General features: G+C 38.0%; 1 protein-coding gene across 8 annotated transcripts in view; it reads right to left on the reverse strand.

Moving 5' to 3' along the window:
- Positions 1-17,383, reverse strand: part of neto1l (neuropilin (NRP) and tolloid (TLL)-like 1, like) — a 70,744-nt gene that overhangs the window by 50,691 nt on the left and 2,670 nt on the right. For all 8 annotated transcript variants that reach the window (XM_081601331.1, XM_008438638.3, XM_017301970.2 and 5 more), the window contains exon 4: positions 16,613-16,861. In XM_081601331.1, the coding sequence (XP_081457457.1) occupies positions 16,613-16,861 (249 nt within the window). The remainder of the gene's footprint in view (positions 1-16,612; positions 16,862-17,383) is intronic.

The following is a 17,383-nucleotide window of genomic DNA, read 5'->3' on the forward strand; positions in this document are numbered from 1 at the left end:
ATAGCATGCCATAAAATATCAAACTACACCTTCCCCACATCCTGACATTTTCTGCAAATTAAGACGGCTTCTTTCTGATTTTTATTTTTTATTTTTTAGTTTCCAACTGTGATGAACTTCTTGCAACACCACCTGCCACATAATTCGTTTAGATGTCAGGTTTATTCATAGTCACTGGTTATAACTGGTTGAAATAGGACCGTCATCAGCATGGCTGTCCTTACAATACACATATTTCCACCATCCAATTTAGTCAATTGGGGCTTCTCCCTGTTTCAGTGCTACATGACGTCAGACGGGTATTTTGAGTTTCCTTTTACTAGCTTCTTATACTAGCATGCTGGAATTTTTCCCAATTTCTCCCCACAGAACTGGTGTTACTGGTTTCGTAAGCCGTCTTGGTCGTACACACATTTTGAAATCACTCCGCAACACAGACTTTGTTGTCCAGGAGCCATTTTGTAGTTTATTTAGTAGCATCCTCCTTACAGCTCATACATTTTATTTCAATGTGTCAAAAGTGTAAATAGAGAATGATCAACTAAAGATCTTCCTCCAATATAATAAAATGCTACCCAGTCTAATCAGTCTACAAGTAATTATGTTGCAACAATGTTACAACATATTTTGTCCCTGGACTGTTAAGAACCTTTTACTGAATAAGAAGGGATTGCTGTTTTACATGTTTTGCACTCATGTACAATTAGTTGATTTTTTTTTTTTGTTTGTCTTTTAACTCGGTATCTAATGTTGCTCTAAGTTTCACATCTTTCAGCTTTGGTGGAAAAGCTGCAATAATTTCTATTGCTTCTCACATCTAAGCCCTCAGCAAACTGTTGCCTTTAGTCCATGAAATACCCATCACATTTAATAACAGAAAGAAATTCCTCCATAGTGTTGCACTGAGAACATCTAATGGGATTTTGAAGAGCATAGTGCAAATACAAGCTGTGCCAAAAACAATTACAGTGTATTTTTTTAAAGACGCTGTCATTTCTGAATACTGTCAGCCGACATGCATTTTAGCACGAAAACGTTTTTTTTTCTTCATAAGCAACTTCATTACGTCTGAACATTTAACATAAGTAAATAAGAATGTTTGTAATATTGTACCATCCCAGTCCAAAATGTTCTGTAGTTTTTCTATGGCCGATTGTTTAACATAAGATGGAATTTGTCTCACTATATTACTTTCCAGATATCTACACACGCATTTTGACAAGACACAACTACTTTTTGACTATCCTGATTTGAGATATCCGCATTTACATTCTGACAAATAAGAGCAAGAATTCAAGATATCTTCAATCACATGTTGATGGCTCAAACGCCTTTTCAGATACCTTAATGTGTTTGTCATGTGAAGGGTCACACATCTGTAATTACAATTCAAGATATACTGTATGAAACATAACTATGAATAGTCAATATATATATTTTTTCAAAATATCTGACTTAATAAACTGATGGTGACAGTGGAGCAAAAATATCAAAGTTTTTACAATACATTCTTCTACCCTATTGACCACTGAGAGGCAGGCTGTAATTTTATTACTTTAATTGCAGATCTTCATAGGATCTTTGAACCTGATTGTGGCACTTGGAGATATTTTTGTTTAATTACTAGTTCAACAAAGACAGCAATAAAAAAAACATCAGCATGGGACCAAAGAACAAAATTAGTTTGCCTATTTGTCATGTTCTCTATGTCATACATGAGATTAGTCTATTTGTCCTAATTACTGCTTGTTATTGTAGGCTGCAATATCTAAATGGTTTTGAAAATAATAGGCTGCATTTAGTTTTGGGTTATGCGTTTGTTTCTCACACTGCAGTGTAACAAACAGACACATTTATATGACAACTTCTAAAAGTGGTACAATAAAAAACTTGGGGGGGAAGCACAAAAGATTACTATTGCAGTCAGTGTGATCTGCAGCCAGGAAAAAAAAAGTAATCTATTAGACAACAAAAGATGAGAAAATCATAAACGTGATTTATTGTTTATTATAAAGAGATTTATCAACATGAGTGACTTCTCCCTAAAAAGAAAATAGCTGAAAAGCTTTTCTATACTTTCATTTAGTATCTCTCTGCAGGAATTGTTGAAAGATTGAATTAAACTTGTACAGTGAAAGCAATGCTCTCAAAAGAAAAAAAAAAGAAGGAAAAGCAGAGCTGTTCCGGCATTCTTCTGAGTTGCTGCTAACTTATATGCCAACACACAACCAGGGAATGGAGGATTTTCAGTCCAGTGAGATTCATGTACAAATGATGAGAGCCTGCTTGCCTAAAAGTGCAAGGACTTTCAGAAAGCACAAAAGCTTTTTGGACCACAGCATTAAGCAACCAAGATAAAGATTTATGTCTTCAAAGATAGTCTGCAGTTGAAAGAGGGTAGCTTGTCACTTCCAGTTTGGAAATTAGCTGGCACCCAAAGTAAAGTTGCATAGGGGTCTCGCCGAGAGTTGAGTTAAAAGGTAGTGTCCGATTTAAAGACAGATGATGGCAGATGCTGTACCAGTTTGTCATGGTAAAGAAAGAACATAGTTGAAAGGTAGAGCCTTAGGCGCTGTTTGGCTCAGTTGGTAGAGCATGTACACCATGTGTAGAAGCTTTAGTACTTGACGTGGTTGTGCTGGGTTCAGTTCCCAGTCAAAGGGCATTTGCAGCCTGTGATCTTACATATTTCCTGCCTATAAGCTATTTTCAATAAAGGCCATTAGAACCTAAAAGAATTTGCCAGCCAGTCTTTGTCCATCACCTAAATTTATAATCTGTGGGTGAGGACTGAAAGAATCAGATTTCCAAAAGACGTAAATTAGCTGTTTGTTTAAATAGATGGGAAGAAAGGTGAGGTAGTTCAGGCTTTTGATGAGGATACCTTCCTTAGGAGACATTTCATGTCCCAGTGGAAAAACTAGCTGGTAAGATTACATCTTCTGGGTTCCATGGGACCAGCCAAAGTTATTAGAAACTCCGATCCTTTTTGACTTTGTGAACTCAGCCGATGTGGCAATAAAGGCTCTTGCATCCTACCTGCAGTCTAACAAGTTAACAGTTGAGCTTCCAAGAGTTTGAAAGGGGATGGCATTTGCATAAAAAGCTAATTACATTTTTAGTACTGTAATGCCAGTGGCTTGATTAAGCTTTAAAAGAAGCTAGAGCAGTCTCAAGCCGTTCTTAAAATATTTCCGTCATGCTGCTGCAGACACCCCTTTTTTTTTTTCTTTTTTCCTTTAGTCATCATATCCCGTGGAGGTTTGAGCTTTCATAACTTATTGTTTTGTCTTATTTGTTAAATAGAAGCACTGCTCATTGTTTAATGTTTAACAACAAAAGATTGCAATTGCTATTCGAAACAAGTTATGTTCTCCTTATGTTTATAAGAAGACGGATGTTTGACGAATGGTGTGTCAAGAGATCCACCGCTGGGGCATAAAGAGCTAAAGCCTCCACAATTAGAGCCACCATCAAATGAAAGTTTAAGCCACGTCAAAGCCCTTCCTTCTAGCCTATCTCAAATGGAGCATTTTTCACTCAAACCACAATTTAGAGTTTCCACAAAGCCTTGCACTTCAGAGCACGATAAAAATCGATGCCTCAAAAGACCCTCCTGATCAGTCAGTCCCTCCCTATGAGCAAGAAACACACGATCTCGTATCTGGCAGAGTTTAAATCTAATCTCTCCTCTCATCTCCCAGCTTTTCTTTATTTCTCTGTCTGATTTTCAACCCTGTGATTATGTTTCAGGTCTTTCTTACCTCGCTCTGTTCTGTGCTGTTGTGAATCCACCAGAATTACTGTGATGTGCATTTCACTGATGTGTGTTAAGAGATAAAGGAAATTATGCTCTATCTATAGTGGGGAAAAAAAAAACTCGTCACAATTTGATTGTATTAAACCCTACAAGAACATGTGAAGGTTTTCACTTTACATTTACAGACAATTTCCAGATAACTAGAGAACAAAAGGCACAACTTTTTAAAACACTTAGAAAACTTTCTTGCCTTCTGGGCCACAAAATTCAGAACCACGTTCCACCAGCTCAACTTCTACGTTTTTAATTTAGAAGAAAGAAAATGATGTCTTTGTAGCGCACAGTTATCTAAAAGTAGATAGTCTTTTCAATCTCACTAGAATTCCACATCCTACCAGAGCAAGCTTCAAATAGATTATGCCTGAATAGTACAGGAGGCTGGTCCTATTTCTTAAAAATACATTTTGACAAAGTAAAGCAGCATTTCACAAGAGTATTCCAGAAAAAGAAAAAAAAAAAAAAAAAAGCTCCAATACCCAGCAAGGTCACCTTATCCTTTGCCTGTTCACTGCAGGAAAACGGACGTTTCGACTGCCAGCACACAAACATAGAATCAACATCGCTCCATGAAACAAACTGGAAGTACAAAATGAAAAGGATTTTTTGATCTGAGAGCCGAGATGTAGCTGCAGTGTGGAGGTCCAGAGTGTGTGGCTGTGTTTGTGTGAGGGGATTAGGAGCAGCATACAGATTTAAGTAGTCTCCTTCCAGCTAAAGTCCAGCCAGACTCCAATCTTTGGTAAGAAATGCCCTTGCTGTAGACATAAGACTAAAAAAAAATATTACGATGAAATGATAGCTGTTGAAAAGGAACTCTATACATTTATTGATCACACAGAGAGCAATCAGAGAGTGCCGAGTCAGTTGATTTTCCAAATAGAACTGTTTGGCTTAGTAATGCAACAAAAGACGCCCTTCGTCCTGTGAAATTATATCCTGTAAACATGATTGTCCAGAATGAAAATAAATCTTATTTTGAATGCAGAAAATGGGATGCTAATAGGAAGAAGTGATAAAAACAGCTTTGGGTGGAAGTTGTTTGAATTGAATGACTACATATAAATGTAAATAAATTGGAACCGTTTGTTCATTGTGAATTAGTACCATGTCAAAAAACTTAATTGAATTGAATGTCAGCTGTTTATTCAAGTTATTGCTTCACTGAAACTGGCAGTCACCAGATGGCAGGGAAAAAATATGCACATTACAGCAAAACTGTTGATTTATTGATTTATCCTTTTTGAATAATCCAATTCTATCTGCTATGAAAAATGCTGAATTTGTGAAAGTTGGCAGTCTTTTGGAAATCCCTCATCGAAGGTTCTGACACACAAATGTGAAACAGATAAGCAAACATTTGAAAACTCACTCCTGGTTGCCATAAGGGGGACAGCATGGCAAGAGGAACCGAGCCCAGGCATGAACACGGCAGCAAAATTGCCTCCTAACAGCGAGGAGGGTACTTGAAAAATCCTGAATCAGGAATTGGCATTAAAATCTCTAACATGTGCTCTGGTCTAATTATTAAAAACACTTGATTAATGAAGAGAAAGTCTGCTTTTGCACTAAAGTTTCTTTTCCCAGTATTTGTTCTAGCCCTCTGCGGCAGATCAAATATTCTACTGAACAGAAGGGATAAACGATCAGACGACATGCATGAAAGAAGATAACGTCAGCATGTCTCATTCTCAATCGTAGACATAAACAGTCAAGAGGCAGTTAGAAAAACATTAAATCTAGTGACATTTTTGTGATGCAGAGCCATGTAAACACAGCAGATAAAGCTTTTTTTTTCTTTTTTTTCTTTTTTAGTATTTTAACCTGTTTGATACCGCTTTTTTAGAAAACGAGGAAGCAAATATTTGTTCCTAAGTATCACTCATCTTGATGAGTGATTTGTGTGCATGTTAGGCATAGAGGCTTATTAGAAGCCACTAGGTAAAAGCCACTTGGCATCCTTTCATGGACGATGGGGAGAAAAGCCAGTGTCAGCTCAATGAATATGCAGATAGAAGCAGCGCCTCGAGGGGACGTGGAACAGTCCCGGTCTTTTATCAGTCCTCCTCACAGCTTAGCCATAACCCACTCGCTTCAACCCACATCTTTCCGGGTATCACTGAATCCCTCTTTCTTTTCCCCCTGCTCCGTCTCCTGTCCTGTTTGGCCCGTTACTTTTATCCCTCATTTGTTCAGAATCTGCAGTGCCAGAATGTTCCCCTTGCTCTTTCTCTGCCTCAGTTGCCCCTAGCTGTACATTTCCCCGCGTGGGGGAATAATGAGAGCCAGTAACGGTGGGTGGCCATGTGCGTTGCATTATATAGGAGTGCTGTGATTAATCGAGCTTGCCAAATGGAAAATGAAATGCCAGCGAGGCCGTGCTGTTCGTAAGGCTATTGGTGTTTGTTTGGGGGGGCTGGGGGGGAACAGAGATGAACTCACATGATCGACTTCCTGACTCTTCCAGGTCCTTGCTCTGGGCAGTCTGCCAAAAATACTCTACTCTGTCATTGGGAGAAGATGGTCCTAATTGACTAGGTGGACTCAACTGATGTACAGTCGGTGGTCTATGGACCTCATGGACCCTCTGCACCATAACAACCACAGGCAATAGCACTTTCAAAGCTGTAAAAATAAAGAGTGTTTACCAATAATATCATAACAACAGACCTTGAGTACTTATGCCCTCATTTCACAACTGTGTATCTACCTCTCAGTTCAATGGCTCAGGCAGACAAAATCATAACAGAATTAGGCTACAAATCTGACACTCCAGCATATACAATTTGATCGCCACTGTTTGGTTGTCACTGCAACACTTGCACGTCTGATACAAAGTCGACTTAAGAGCGACTCAGTAATTGCGAGAATGAACCAAAACTATCATCGCGTTGTCGCATACTACTCTATGATGACGCTTCCCTCAAACGCTACATACTTGAAACTAAAAATCAACACGACAGCATAAGGCACATTCAGAATTAATTATCTATTATTTATCTGAGGCACTTAGCTAATTGAAATTCCCTTAATAGGGGGTTTGTTGAACGTTTTGTATGAGCAAGCTGTTACAGAATGGCTATGCCATGGCCAAAGAAATGTGTACAATCTTAATGCATTTGAAACCATTATAATCCATACTTTAGATCAAAATACGTACATGCACTATTCTAAATGGTAGTGCATCAAAAGAGACACACATACTGTACTTCAAAGTGTCAAGGTACTTGATCAGCTCCAGACTCCCGACGTGCTGTGGAGATTAACTGTGTGGCATCATGGGATTCATGTTCGACTTGAGTCTGAAGCTGGCTAAAGTACCACAACTGTGGGAGACCTCTGTGGTACCAGTGCCAAAGATCAAACATCCAAAGACCCTCAAGAGGGTCTCGGTCATCTGCTCCTCCTGGTGAGGTAATAATGGACTCTGCAATCCTTACATCCGAACCGAGGCCATGAAAACTGGACTGCCTTCTAATAGGTCAATGTTTCTTTGCTGTCACTACAATGACTGAGGCATCTCAGATAAAACAATAACAGGATGACTTTAGCTTTGTAATTATTTGTTCATATTATGTAATTTCTTATTTTTCTTAGAAAGTGCTTTGTGATATGTGCTATGAATTGACACACTGAGTGAGCTGAATTGAATTGAATTTATACAAAGAACATTCAAACATGAATACTTTTTTCTCGATTCACCTGTTGCTCAAACAAAATGTTCAAATGTTTAGATTGTTAACTTTTTTGAAAAGGTTAATCTAGACATTGATAGAAATATTTCAACAAAATTACCTGTAATTTCTATAACATAAAAAAAAGCTACAAGTCAAAGATAAGTTCAGTTACACTTATGATAACAATAATTCTTATTTTTAAATGATGATTACTTGCTTATTTATGGAAAATAATCAAAACTGACCGGGAGACAAATTCACAGTCAAGTTTGATCTGTATAACCTCATATGACAAAAATTAAATGCATTAAACCATTAGCACACTTCTTCGTGATCTTTTAACGTGACTCCCACGGCCCAAAATGTGCTGATATTTCATAAAAACATATCGTCTGCTCTTTCCATTTGTATTTTGTGTAAAGGGGCATAATATATGCACTTCCTTAGCTGTCTGGTTAAATCCATGACTGTTTTGTAATTCTAAAGTGTTGTGAGGATTACCGACATCCAATATTTCATAATCCCATCATGGTCTTGCCCTCCTTCATTGCTGGATGTTGACTTGATTCTCCTGGCAGCAAAACAAACCCTTTCCATTACCTATTAGATTACACTGATGCCAAATGTAATTTAGCTCCCTCTGGAATCAAACATTTGCTCTTAGATGATAAGCTGGGAATGTAGAACTTGAGCCAATGCCAACTAGCATGTAAGAAAATCGTGGAGCAAAGCCTGGAATCCAAAAACAGATAATTCATACTCTGAATATTTGCTTGTTTTGGCCAATGCCAATGCTTTTTAAACAAGAAAAACGTCATCTACAAAAAAACCCCAAAAAGGAACCACTTGCTCTGTTCTCAAGTAAAAACAGCTTTAAGTTATTGCTGATGGGCTGGTCCCCTAATGTACAGATGGATAAATCACACAACTTAGTCCGACTGCTAATGGTAAAAGTCGGGCTCTCAGCATGACAGCCAAGGATCTGTCACAGTGATACGCTAATGAAAAACAGCCCTTAGCAGAATAAAGGGGAAAAAGAAAAAATGTTTAAAGAAATAGACATTTTGAGCTTATTGCAATGCAACTCAGACAAAAACGCCATATAGATCGTCTATACAATATATTGTAGCTAACACCTTTTAAACATAATGAAACATAATGAAGTACTGTAGAGTACTTCATTATGAGTACTTCTTAATTAAAGTTTGAAAAGGAAAGATTAAAAAAAAGGTAGAGTGAAGGGGTAAATGTCATACAGAATCACACAAGCTTCCAGGAAATAAAGATGATGCATGTAGGTGAGCATAGCAAATACACATCTGGAGGGTTTTACAAACACAGTATTCCAATCCAAGTGACCGTTCCCCTATGGTTTATGTTACAGCTGATTCCCAGATAGCAATATCCTGCCCTGATTCCCACAGCATCTGCAGCTGAACAGCAGGCCTGGCTAACAATCTGCCACAGAGGACCAAGGCGGCAGGCAGGCCGAGCTACCGACTGATCTTAAGGGTAACTGGCTGGAAGCTACTAAAACAGCAAGAGAAGCAAATATTAGCCACCCTCCCAGCAACATACTTTGGTTGTTTCCAGAGTGAAGACTCCGATACGCTAACAAACACACTGTCAGGGCTGTTTGGCTGAGTTAGAAGAACAGCAATTTATATCAAAGTAAAAGATGTAAAAGATAGTGGTCTAAGCCTAAAAGTCAAATAACACAAAGATCCCATGATAGAAGCAATGCAAAACTTTGTAATGTATGCATGTTTTTACTAGCTTTATAGTGTGTTGTCAGGTCTAGCTGCATAATGTCTAGCTGCATAACGTCTGTCACAAAACCTTTGTGACGATATGCTTGTAAGTAAACTTCAGGATTTAGAAATGTAAAAGTAAATGTAAAAATGTCCACGCTAACAAGAAATAAAGGTAATTTCCTACACAGTGGATGAGATCTGTCTCTATAGGCGATTAATCAGGTCAGAGACTCATGATTCTTGACTTCAGTGTGGTGGCAGAAGTATTCATAGCCTTTCACAAGTTCAGAAGTGCCCACGCTGTTTTACAAATAATCTTCTGTGAAAATGTTTATCCTTTTGTTCATAAAGGATAAAACTGTCTTGCAGCGGTAAATGATAAAGATTAACATCAGAAGCAACAACATACATATTTTGCATTAATGCAAACAGAAGATGTTGAACAAGGTGTGACAATTACAATTTGATATATTCACTTAACATTTACACTGCAAATGATAAAGACTACTTTGTTGCTTTAAAAATGACTATGCACTGGCAGACATTTCTTAGGTTCCTTTCCATAATTTTAACATGAATGGTACTTAAGACCTGAAATGAAGTTCAGTTAATTAATTAATGGATTAGAGATTCTATAACTGCCTCACTTTAATATGTTTTTGTAAAACAACTTTTCATTTTCATTTGGGCACAGCCTCTCCATAGAGTCTAAATAATTTCCTCGTTTGCGCTTTTCTTGAATCTGTCATCATTGGCAGATATGGTTGAAATTAATATCCTGAAACAAACCTTAAAAAAAAAAAATTCTGAATGCACAGCAAATGTATATCCTGAAACTCTCTTTCACTACTAGAACACAGGAGAAGCCATATCCTGCTCTATTGAGGATTGAAAACATCTGATCAGCATTTCTCTTAGCTGTGAGTTAAACAAAAGTGTAAGCAAATACTTTGGAGCACTTCAGCATTTAGACGTCATTCATATGGTTTCAATCCCTAGAAACTACAGAAACTTCTAAATCCTTCAGCAGAAAGTAACATGTATTTTATTTTTTTCAGAATGAGCTGGAATTTTGCAACAGGGATGGATGGATGGATGGACGGACTGATGGTTGAACATATGGATGAATGCTTGGTGTATGGTTTAATAAACCCACCCAACATGCAATCAAACCAACTAATCAACCACCTGAACCAATTCAATTACAGATTTTCCTCTCCACTGTCACTACATACATGCTCTGTATGAGGGATTGCTGTACAGGCAACTACACAATGCAAGTGATTTCTGCTGTCACTACCTGCTTGTTCAGGAAGAGTGAACACTGCCAGTTAATCACTTGATACAATCTGCTGGGTTTCCTTAGAAACCTTTTAAACTATTCTGAATAAAGAGCTTACTGTACTGTTTGACAACCAGGATCAGTTCTCATGAATATGTGATTGAATCGACATGTTTTACTGAATTGAATAAAACAAGCCAACTGAAACAATCAACTGAACAATGGATCTAACCTGTAAGGTCATGCTATCATCCAGCCAACCAAACTAACCGGGCAGTCAGTCAATCAAAAACAAACCAAGCAACCTGTTAAACAAATTATTTACCAACTAAACAAAAGTTTGTCCCTTTAATAAATTACATTTGAGAAATTATAAAAAGAAATTGCAGAGCCAACCTACAAATCAATCATCATGAGTGATGTCAGTGTAACTTCTAAGATAACATGATAATTGTCAGTAGCGCTGGAACAGGGGGGCCCCGAGGGCCATTGGCCCCCCAACTTTACAGCCCTGCCTGTCAGCTGATCCCACCAAACATGTACACAGGCTGGACCCAACACTGACAAGCAGAGACTGACATCTATCTCTGAGTCTATACACAGGTAGAGGCACAGACAAAACCTACAGCATTCTGATGCGGGCCAAATCCGTTAAGGCTCCAGATCCGCATAGCAGTCACCAGAGGGTTTATGAACATGCGCCAGCTCCGGGTCGAGCTGGGATCATGAGGCTGCCTGACACCTGCAAAAAAAAAGGCTTTGGCTCTGATCCGGTCCGGGTCTGGACCAAATCTGCCTGAAAATGAAAGAAGAATTCTGTATTTGTGCTACCTCTGGCCCGAATGCAGTATTTATAGCCCCAGTGGGCCAAATAAAAAAACTAAATAAATAAAAAAGAAGAAAGAAAAAAAAACACTCCTATGGTGGTGAGAGAAGAAAAGGAGTACTGTTATCTGAAAAAGAAAGAGCAAAGGGATGGGTCAGGAGAGAGCGGGTAAAGCTGACCTCTTCCACAGCTGCAAGACGTGTGATTGCAATGCTAACTTGCTCCTATCTAACTCTTTTTGCAATAACACAAGGGAGAGAAAGGAGAGCTCAAATGTTAACACCTGTTATTCCTTGCTTTATGCATAAGAGAATAGGACATTCTTCTAAGACTGAGGCTGACAGAATTCTAAAACAAAAAAAGCTTAAAGAGAGTGCATAAAAAGTCAAATGGGAAAGCGTGTACTCTTTGAAAACAGCTCGAGTTTTTTTCTGGTAGCATAGAAAGTTAAAGACACTCCCTTAGAAAAAGGCATGCCACTCTGAACAATCTGGAAAAAAACAACTCCCATCTACCATAATGATAGAAAGAATGGTAGTAATTATTGGAAAGAGAGATGTTTTATAGTGCTCCTGTTCTGGGACTTAACGAGACTGACTACATTGATCCAGCTCATTCAGAGAAGTTCCAAACTATAAAGCGAATCCTCTCCCTTCCAATTTTTACCAGTAGATTTGAGTGTAAATGAACCGCACTGGAGCACGACTGAGATCAAATAAACCAAATCAATATATTTACTTTTGTTTTGATGGACTGAGATAGCTGAATGTTTTACACTTGTGGTAGCACCCCATGTTTGGCTGGCCGTTTTGCAAGGGCGTCCAAGGATATCGTGCAGGAATGTGCAAACAAGGTGGACACCGTCTACTTCACAAAGATGTCCTACACTGGCACCTGAAGAAAACTAACATCCCAGAAAGGCTTGGGGGAGCAACAAAGCACAAAATAACAATAGAACTGCACTTTAGCTTCTAACATACAAACTAAGCAGGGTCTGCTGGTTAAGAGAATTCATGAGCCTTAAGAATCAGGTTTGTGGGTCACCAAATGACCTCCTCTGACTAAAACAAGATAAACAATCACATTCTTAAGGATGGATTGCCTTACTGTCTGAAGATTCCTGTCATAATAGCACTGCGTAAGACATTTTTCCTCATATTTTCTTATAAAACAAATAAATCACATGAATCCCTAAGTTTCTCACTTCATTTCTCTTTCTCTCTGTCTTTTACAGTCTGGTAAAGGTCCTTATCCACTGGGAATGTCAGACAGTTTGTTCAGAACAATTAAAACAAAATGAAACACAAACAATAAAATGTCACATGTCACAAAATGCCTCTGGCAAACGCCTTTGGAAGGAGATGTGAAAACCAGAAGTTGCCTGACTTTTTATCCGGCCACAGCGATGGTGCTGCGGAAGTGGGTTACTTCCAAGAGGGATGAGTCAATCTCCATGGTTCAATTTCCAATTTCCCAGTTTGAGCCCATCTAGGCTCAATATCATGATGCTGGCTTCTTGATGATAGGCCCACATATCCTATTCTAGCCATAATCCTAAATGCCACTTGACTCATTTTATGTCGAAGTACAGCTGGAGCTTGGATTGACTTTTTCTCTTGCATAAGTCAGTCACCTTAATTACGAGTCGTGATCAGGTTTTTAATTATTAGGAATCATTCCATAACATCGTAAGGGTGTTGATAAGTTTCAGTAATACTTCTTCTGACATGTTTTTCCATATAAATGAAAATGTTTGATTTTTATATACATATATATATATATATATATATATATCTTTTAATCACCCATTTAAATACAACTTTTAAAGGTGGATTTAAATTTTTGAGAGACAAAAACTTTTTAACCATGTAGAATTTAGGACATCATATTTAACAAAGTACCAGGGACAGACACTGTATATCACCCCAAATCCTTCACAAAGTGCTCATTGGAGGTATAGTTAGTATAGTGGCAATGTTTGACTCTGCAAATATGGCTTAAGGTGCTGGAACATATTACTAAATACAACATCCACAGGATTCTCTGGTAAAAGTGCTCTAGAACAACCTAAAAAGCACTATGCTTTTCAAATGTTCAAATAGCCCTAGGATCGCACATGTACACTTGCATACACTTGCTCCACCACAGTTCCCGTGTTCTGTAGTTTCTCTGCTGAGCATACTGTATCCAAGTCTTGCACTTGCAAAAGTGCCTGAGACAATGTAACACATTTGTTTTCCTGTGAAGTTGAAGTCTGTCAAGAAAAACATAACCTTAACTAAGACTAACTCAAACGAATAGTCTGATGTGTTATTCCGCTTCCTAATTGCTAAGAGTTGGTTAAATTAAGTTAGTGGTTAAATCAAGTTAGTGCTGTAAAAAGTTAAAGGCTGTTAGTACAAATTATAGGCAGTGGCGCAAAAAGTGTGGGGGGGGTGGATTTATGTTTTTGCATCCACCTAAATAATATGTACCCTGATTATAGGTATAATGTTTGACTTCTTATAACTGATGTTTTGAATTTTGAAGAATTCTTTCAGCACTGAACAAAGGAATGTTTATGGCAGAATGGGCAAAAATGTACATTTTAATTATGCAAAATGTGGCTTAAATCTGGGCCTCCCTTCTGGAGCTGCTGCCCCCAAATGAATGAATGAATGAATGAATGAATGAATGAATGAATGAATGAATGGATGGATGGATGGATGGATGGATGGATGGATGGCTTAAATCAGAGTCCCTAAAACATGCCAGTTCGCTCAAATCATTTGTCTCCTGGGCCAAGGAGAAAAAAAAACTGGAATCTTGTTCAGTGGTCCAAAGTCCTCTTTTCACAGAGAAGTAAAGTTTGCATGTCTTTTGCCAAGTCAAGGCACCAGAGTTTGGAAGAAGAGTGGAGAGGGACACAATCCACATGGAGAAGCTTCCACAGTCAGTGATGACTTGGGGTGCCATGTCATCTGCAGGTGTTGGTCCACTGTGCTTTCTGAAGTCCACACTCAACAGAGTCATTGACCATGACATTTTAAGCACTTCATGCTTCTTTATGGAAATGTTTATTTCGTTTTCCAGCAGGAATAGGCTGCCCACACTGGCAAAGATACCGAAACATGCAACCGTGTTGATGCAGTAATTCAGGGGAAAGGAGGCTAAACCAAGTATTGAGAACAGAGAAATGAGAATACTTTTCAGAAGCCTGACATTTCTGGTTAAATTTAAATTTGTTACTGCTATCATATAATATTAAAAATTTTCAGACAATGTGTCTATGTTATTTAGTGGAAACTAAATAATATAAGGATACATTCTCCAATGCATCTCATCTCAAGTTACATGTTTGCAGGGAAGAACACAGCGAAATAAATATTCCAGAAAACGTTGTCAGTGAGATTCTAATTGGTGGATGGGTAGAGCACTACAGGGTTGGAGACCCAAAGAACTTTAAGAAACCGTTGCATTTTAAAACACAGCCCACTGTGAGCACTTGGTATTTAAAGTCATTACGGGCGTGTAGCTTTGAAAAATCAGAAAATAAAGAAAAAGGAGGAAAACGGGGGAAAAAGAATCCCTTTGTTCCTAAAATTTCTGAGGAAAGAAACTAAGAGGTACAGATTCATGTGGCCTTCCTTTGCCGCTACATTCCCATTCATCACAGGGCTGTTTGAAAAGGCGTTGCTAAGAGAGCAGCAGCAGATGCAAGACGCTATTCATATTCCTAGATTTTAGAGTATCAAGTCGAGTGAATTCAAGACTTTTATCTTCTTTAATTATGCAAATTATACGCCGCAGATATTTTCGATCAAGACGAGAGGCCTTTTTCTTTTCTCTCAGCATTTTTTTTTTCAATGAGCCGACCAAGTGAAGCAGAGGGAAAAAGCAATCCTTGAAATGCACATTGCAGGAAAAAAAAAGTGCTATGGCTTATTTATCACAGCTGTTAATGAACTAGAAAATAGATGGCTTTTTATTAATTTCATTAAACTGAACTTAAGTTTTCTTCGCCTCCCTGCTGAATCACATTTGTAAACATAACACAAAAGAGTGCAACACCGTGACTTTTATTGGGGCTGCATGAAACGGATGGATTTCATTGTGACTAGCTGCGCCACTTCATAGTAATTTGCCACACAGGACTCAGGCATTCTGATTTCTCAATAACAGCCGTCATTACCAATAAATCTTTAGCCTCTGTTCTGCTCAGCCGCTTTCTCCTCAATAGCCAGAAGGTGATTCCATGTTTATTGAACAAAAGGTCTTTGTACTCCAAGCATGTTCATCACATAAACGATTGACAAACCCTTAATGCCCAATGGCATTATGCCCATGAAGGGGCAGAAGAGACATAAAATGACAACCTTGGGATTTTTGGCACTTTGCCTCTCAAGAATGAAAATTTTATTTTTAATTTGTTTTTTAAACTCAGTAAAATGCAGGTGAAGGAATATAATAATTACGAAACTGTCCGCTAAACACGTTCTATGATTCTGACTGATGTGGATAGTAATGAGCTGGCAATGACATTCCCATATACCAAGTTTTTGATAAAAGACAGTCCAAAACCACAGTTTTTTTTCAGTGTACTTTCTTCAGTCACACTAGTGTGGAGTAACTTCTCCAGAATTTCTTATCGGCTTCATAATGCAGTAGAGAACTGCTTTCACTTCATGTTGCCCTGTCCATGGGTTTAAAGAAGGCTAGGAAACCTTGCCTTCACTCACAAGAAAGACAAAATATAAGTTCTTGTCACAAAAAATAAAATAAAATAGAGAATCTGCCTGAAAATCCCAAATGAGTCCCACCTATCACTACAATTAAGATAAAACTGTCGTCCTGGACTTTTTGTTTTTCTCTCTCCTTGTTTACCTCAGACCACATACTTTGTCGAGTGAGAAAAGCTAAGCAAAAGTGGAACATGCAACCAAAGTGCAAATGGAGAATAAAGTTTATGCAGGTGATTCTTATAAACTGGAGAATAGTAATGTTTCTCTCCATCAGTGCCAGAAATAACAAATACGAAAGTAACAGGAAAAATCTGTTGCAAGCTTACCAATGACTTAAGTTGTGCAAGGGTTGAAAAGTATTAAAAGTCTCACAAAAGATCAAGAAAAGCAACAAAGGCACCGAGGTCTGTGGGATGTTTTTTTTCTTTTGTTTTCTGTTTTGGAGTCTATAAACAAAAGGGAAATAAAAGCAGCTAAACAATTATGAAAAACAGCAGTGTTTTAAAAAAGAAAAAAAAAAAACACACACACATACCTGCTGTGAAGTTGTAACTTGCTGAAAATCCCACCCCTTCCAGTTCTCCATCTGTCACAAATTTTATCCACAGGTATCGGCCACTACTCCTGATATCTGGTGGGCTGTGCTGACCGCAGTACCGCCCAAGTATCGGGGAGAAGCCAAACGGTCCATCGCGAACCTCAATGTTGTCAAATTTACATTCCCAAGAGGACTCAATTGAATAATTGTCCTCGAAGTGTAGATCAATGCACTGTCTTGGGGGTGCTGGAAAATAAATTGAAAAGTATTAAGCACAAAGTATCATTTCATAGAGTACAGTCAATATTTTTCATTGATATTGATAAAAAAAAAATCGAACTGTTTAAGTAGCTTGGAGGTAATGAGATTTTCTATGAGCTTTTGTGACATTCAAACACAATTATGTTTCTCATCAAAGCAAAAGCTTTCTCATGAATCAGTATTCAAATTAAGTTATTTGTGTTGAATATAGACCTGAGTATTTAACATTAACAACTTGCATGTTTGAGATCCTTTAGTAGTTCTTGCTGCATCTCAGCTACAAAAGCACTGAAGAAATGCTCAGCACTCTTATATTGTTTATGTGGCATCATTTTGGGCACTTGGTAGAGAGAAGGACATTTGTAAACAAAATGAATATATTCAACTGGCTAACTGCTAGCACTGAAATTTCACACTTATTTTAGAAAGCTGGTCTAGATTAGATCATTAAAATCCAAACGCCTACACTGATCAAACTTGAAATCGATACATCTATGCCATATATAT

Source organism: Poecilia reticulata, chromosome 20, assembly GCF_904066995.2.
Source record: "Poecilia reticulata chromosome 20, P_reticulata-male-v2, whole genome shotgun sequence".
Taxonomy (NCBI): Eukaryota; Metazoa; Chordata; class Actinopteri; order Cyprinodontiformes; family Poeciliidae; genus Poecilia; species Poecilia reticulata.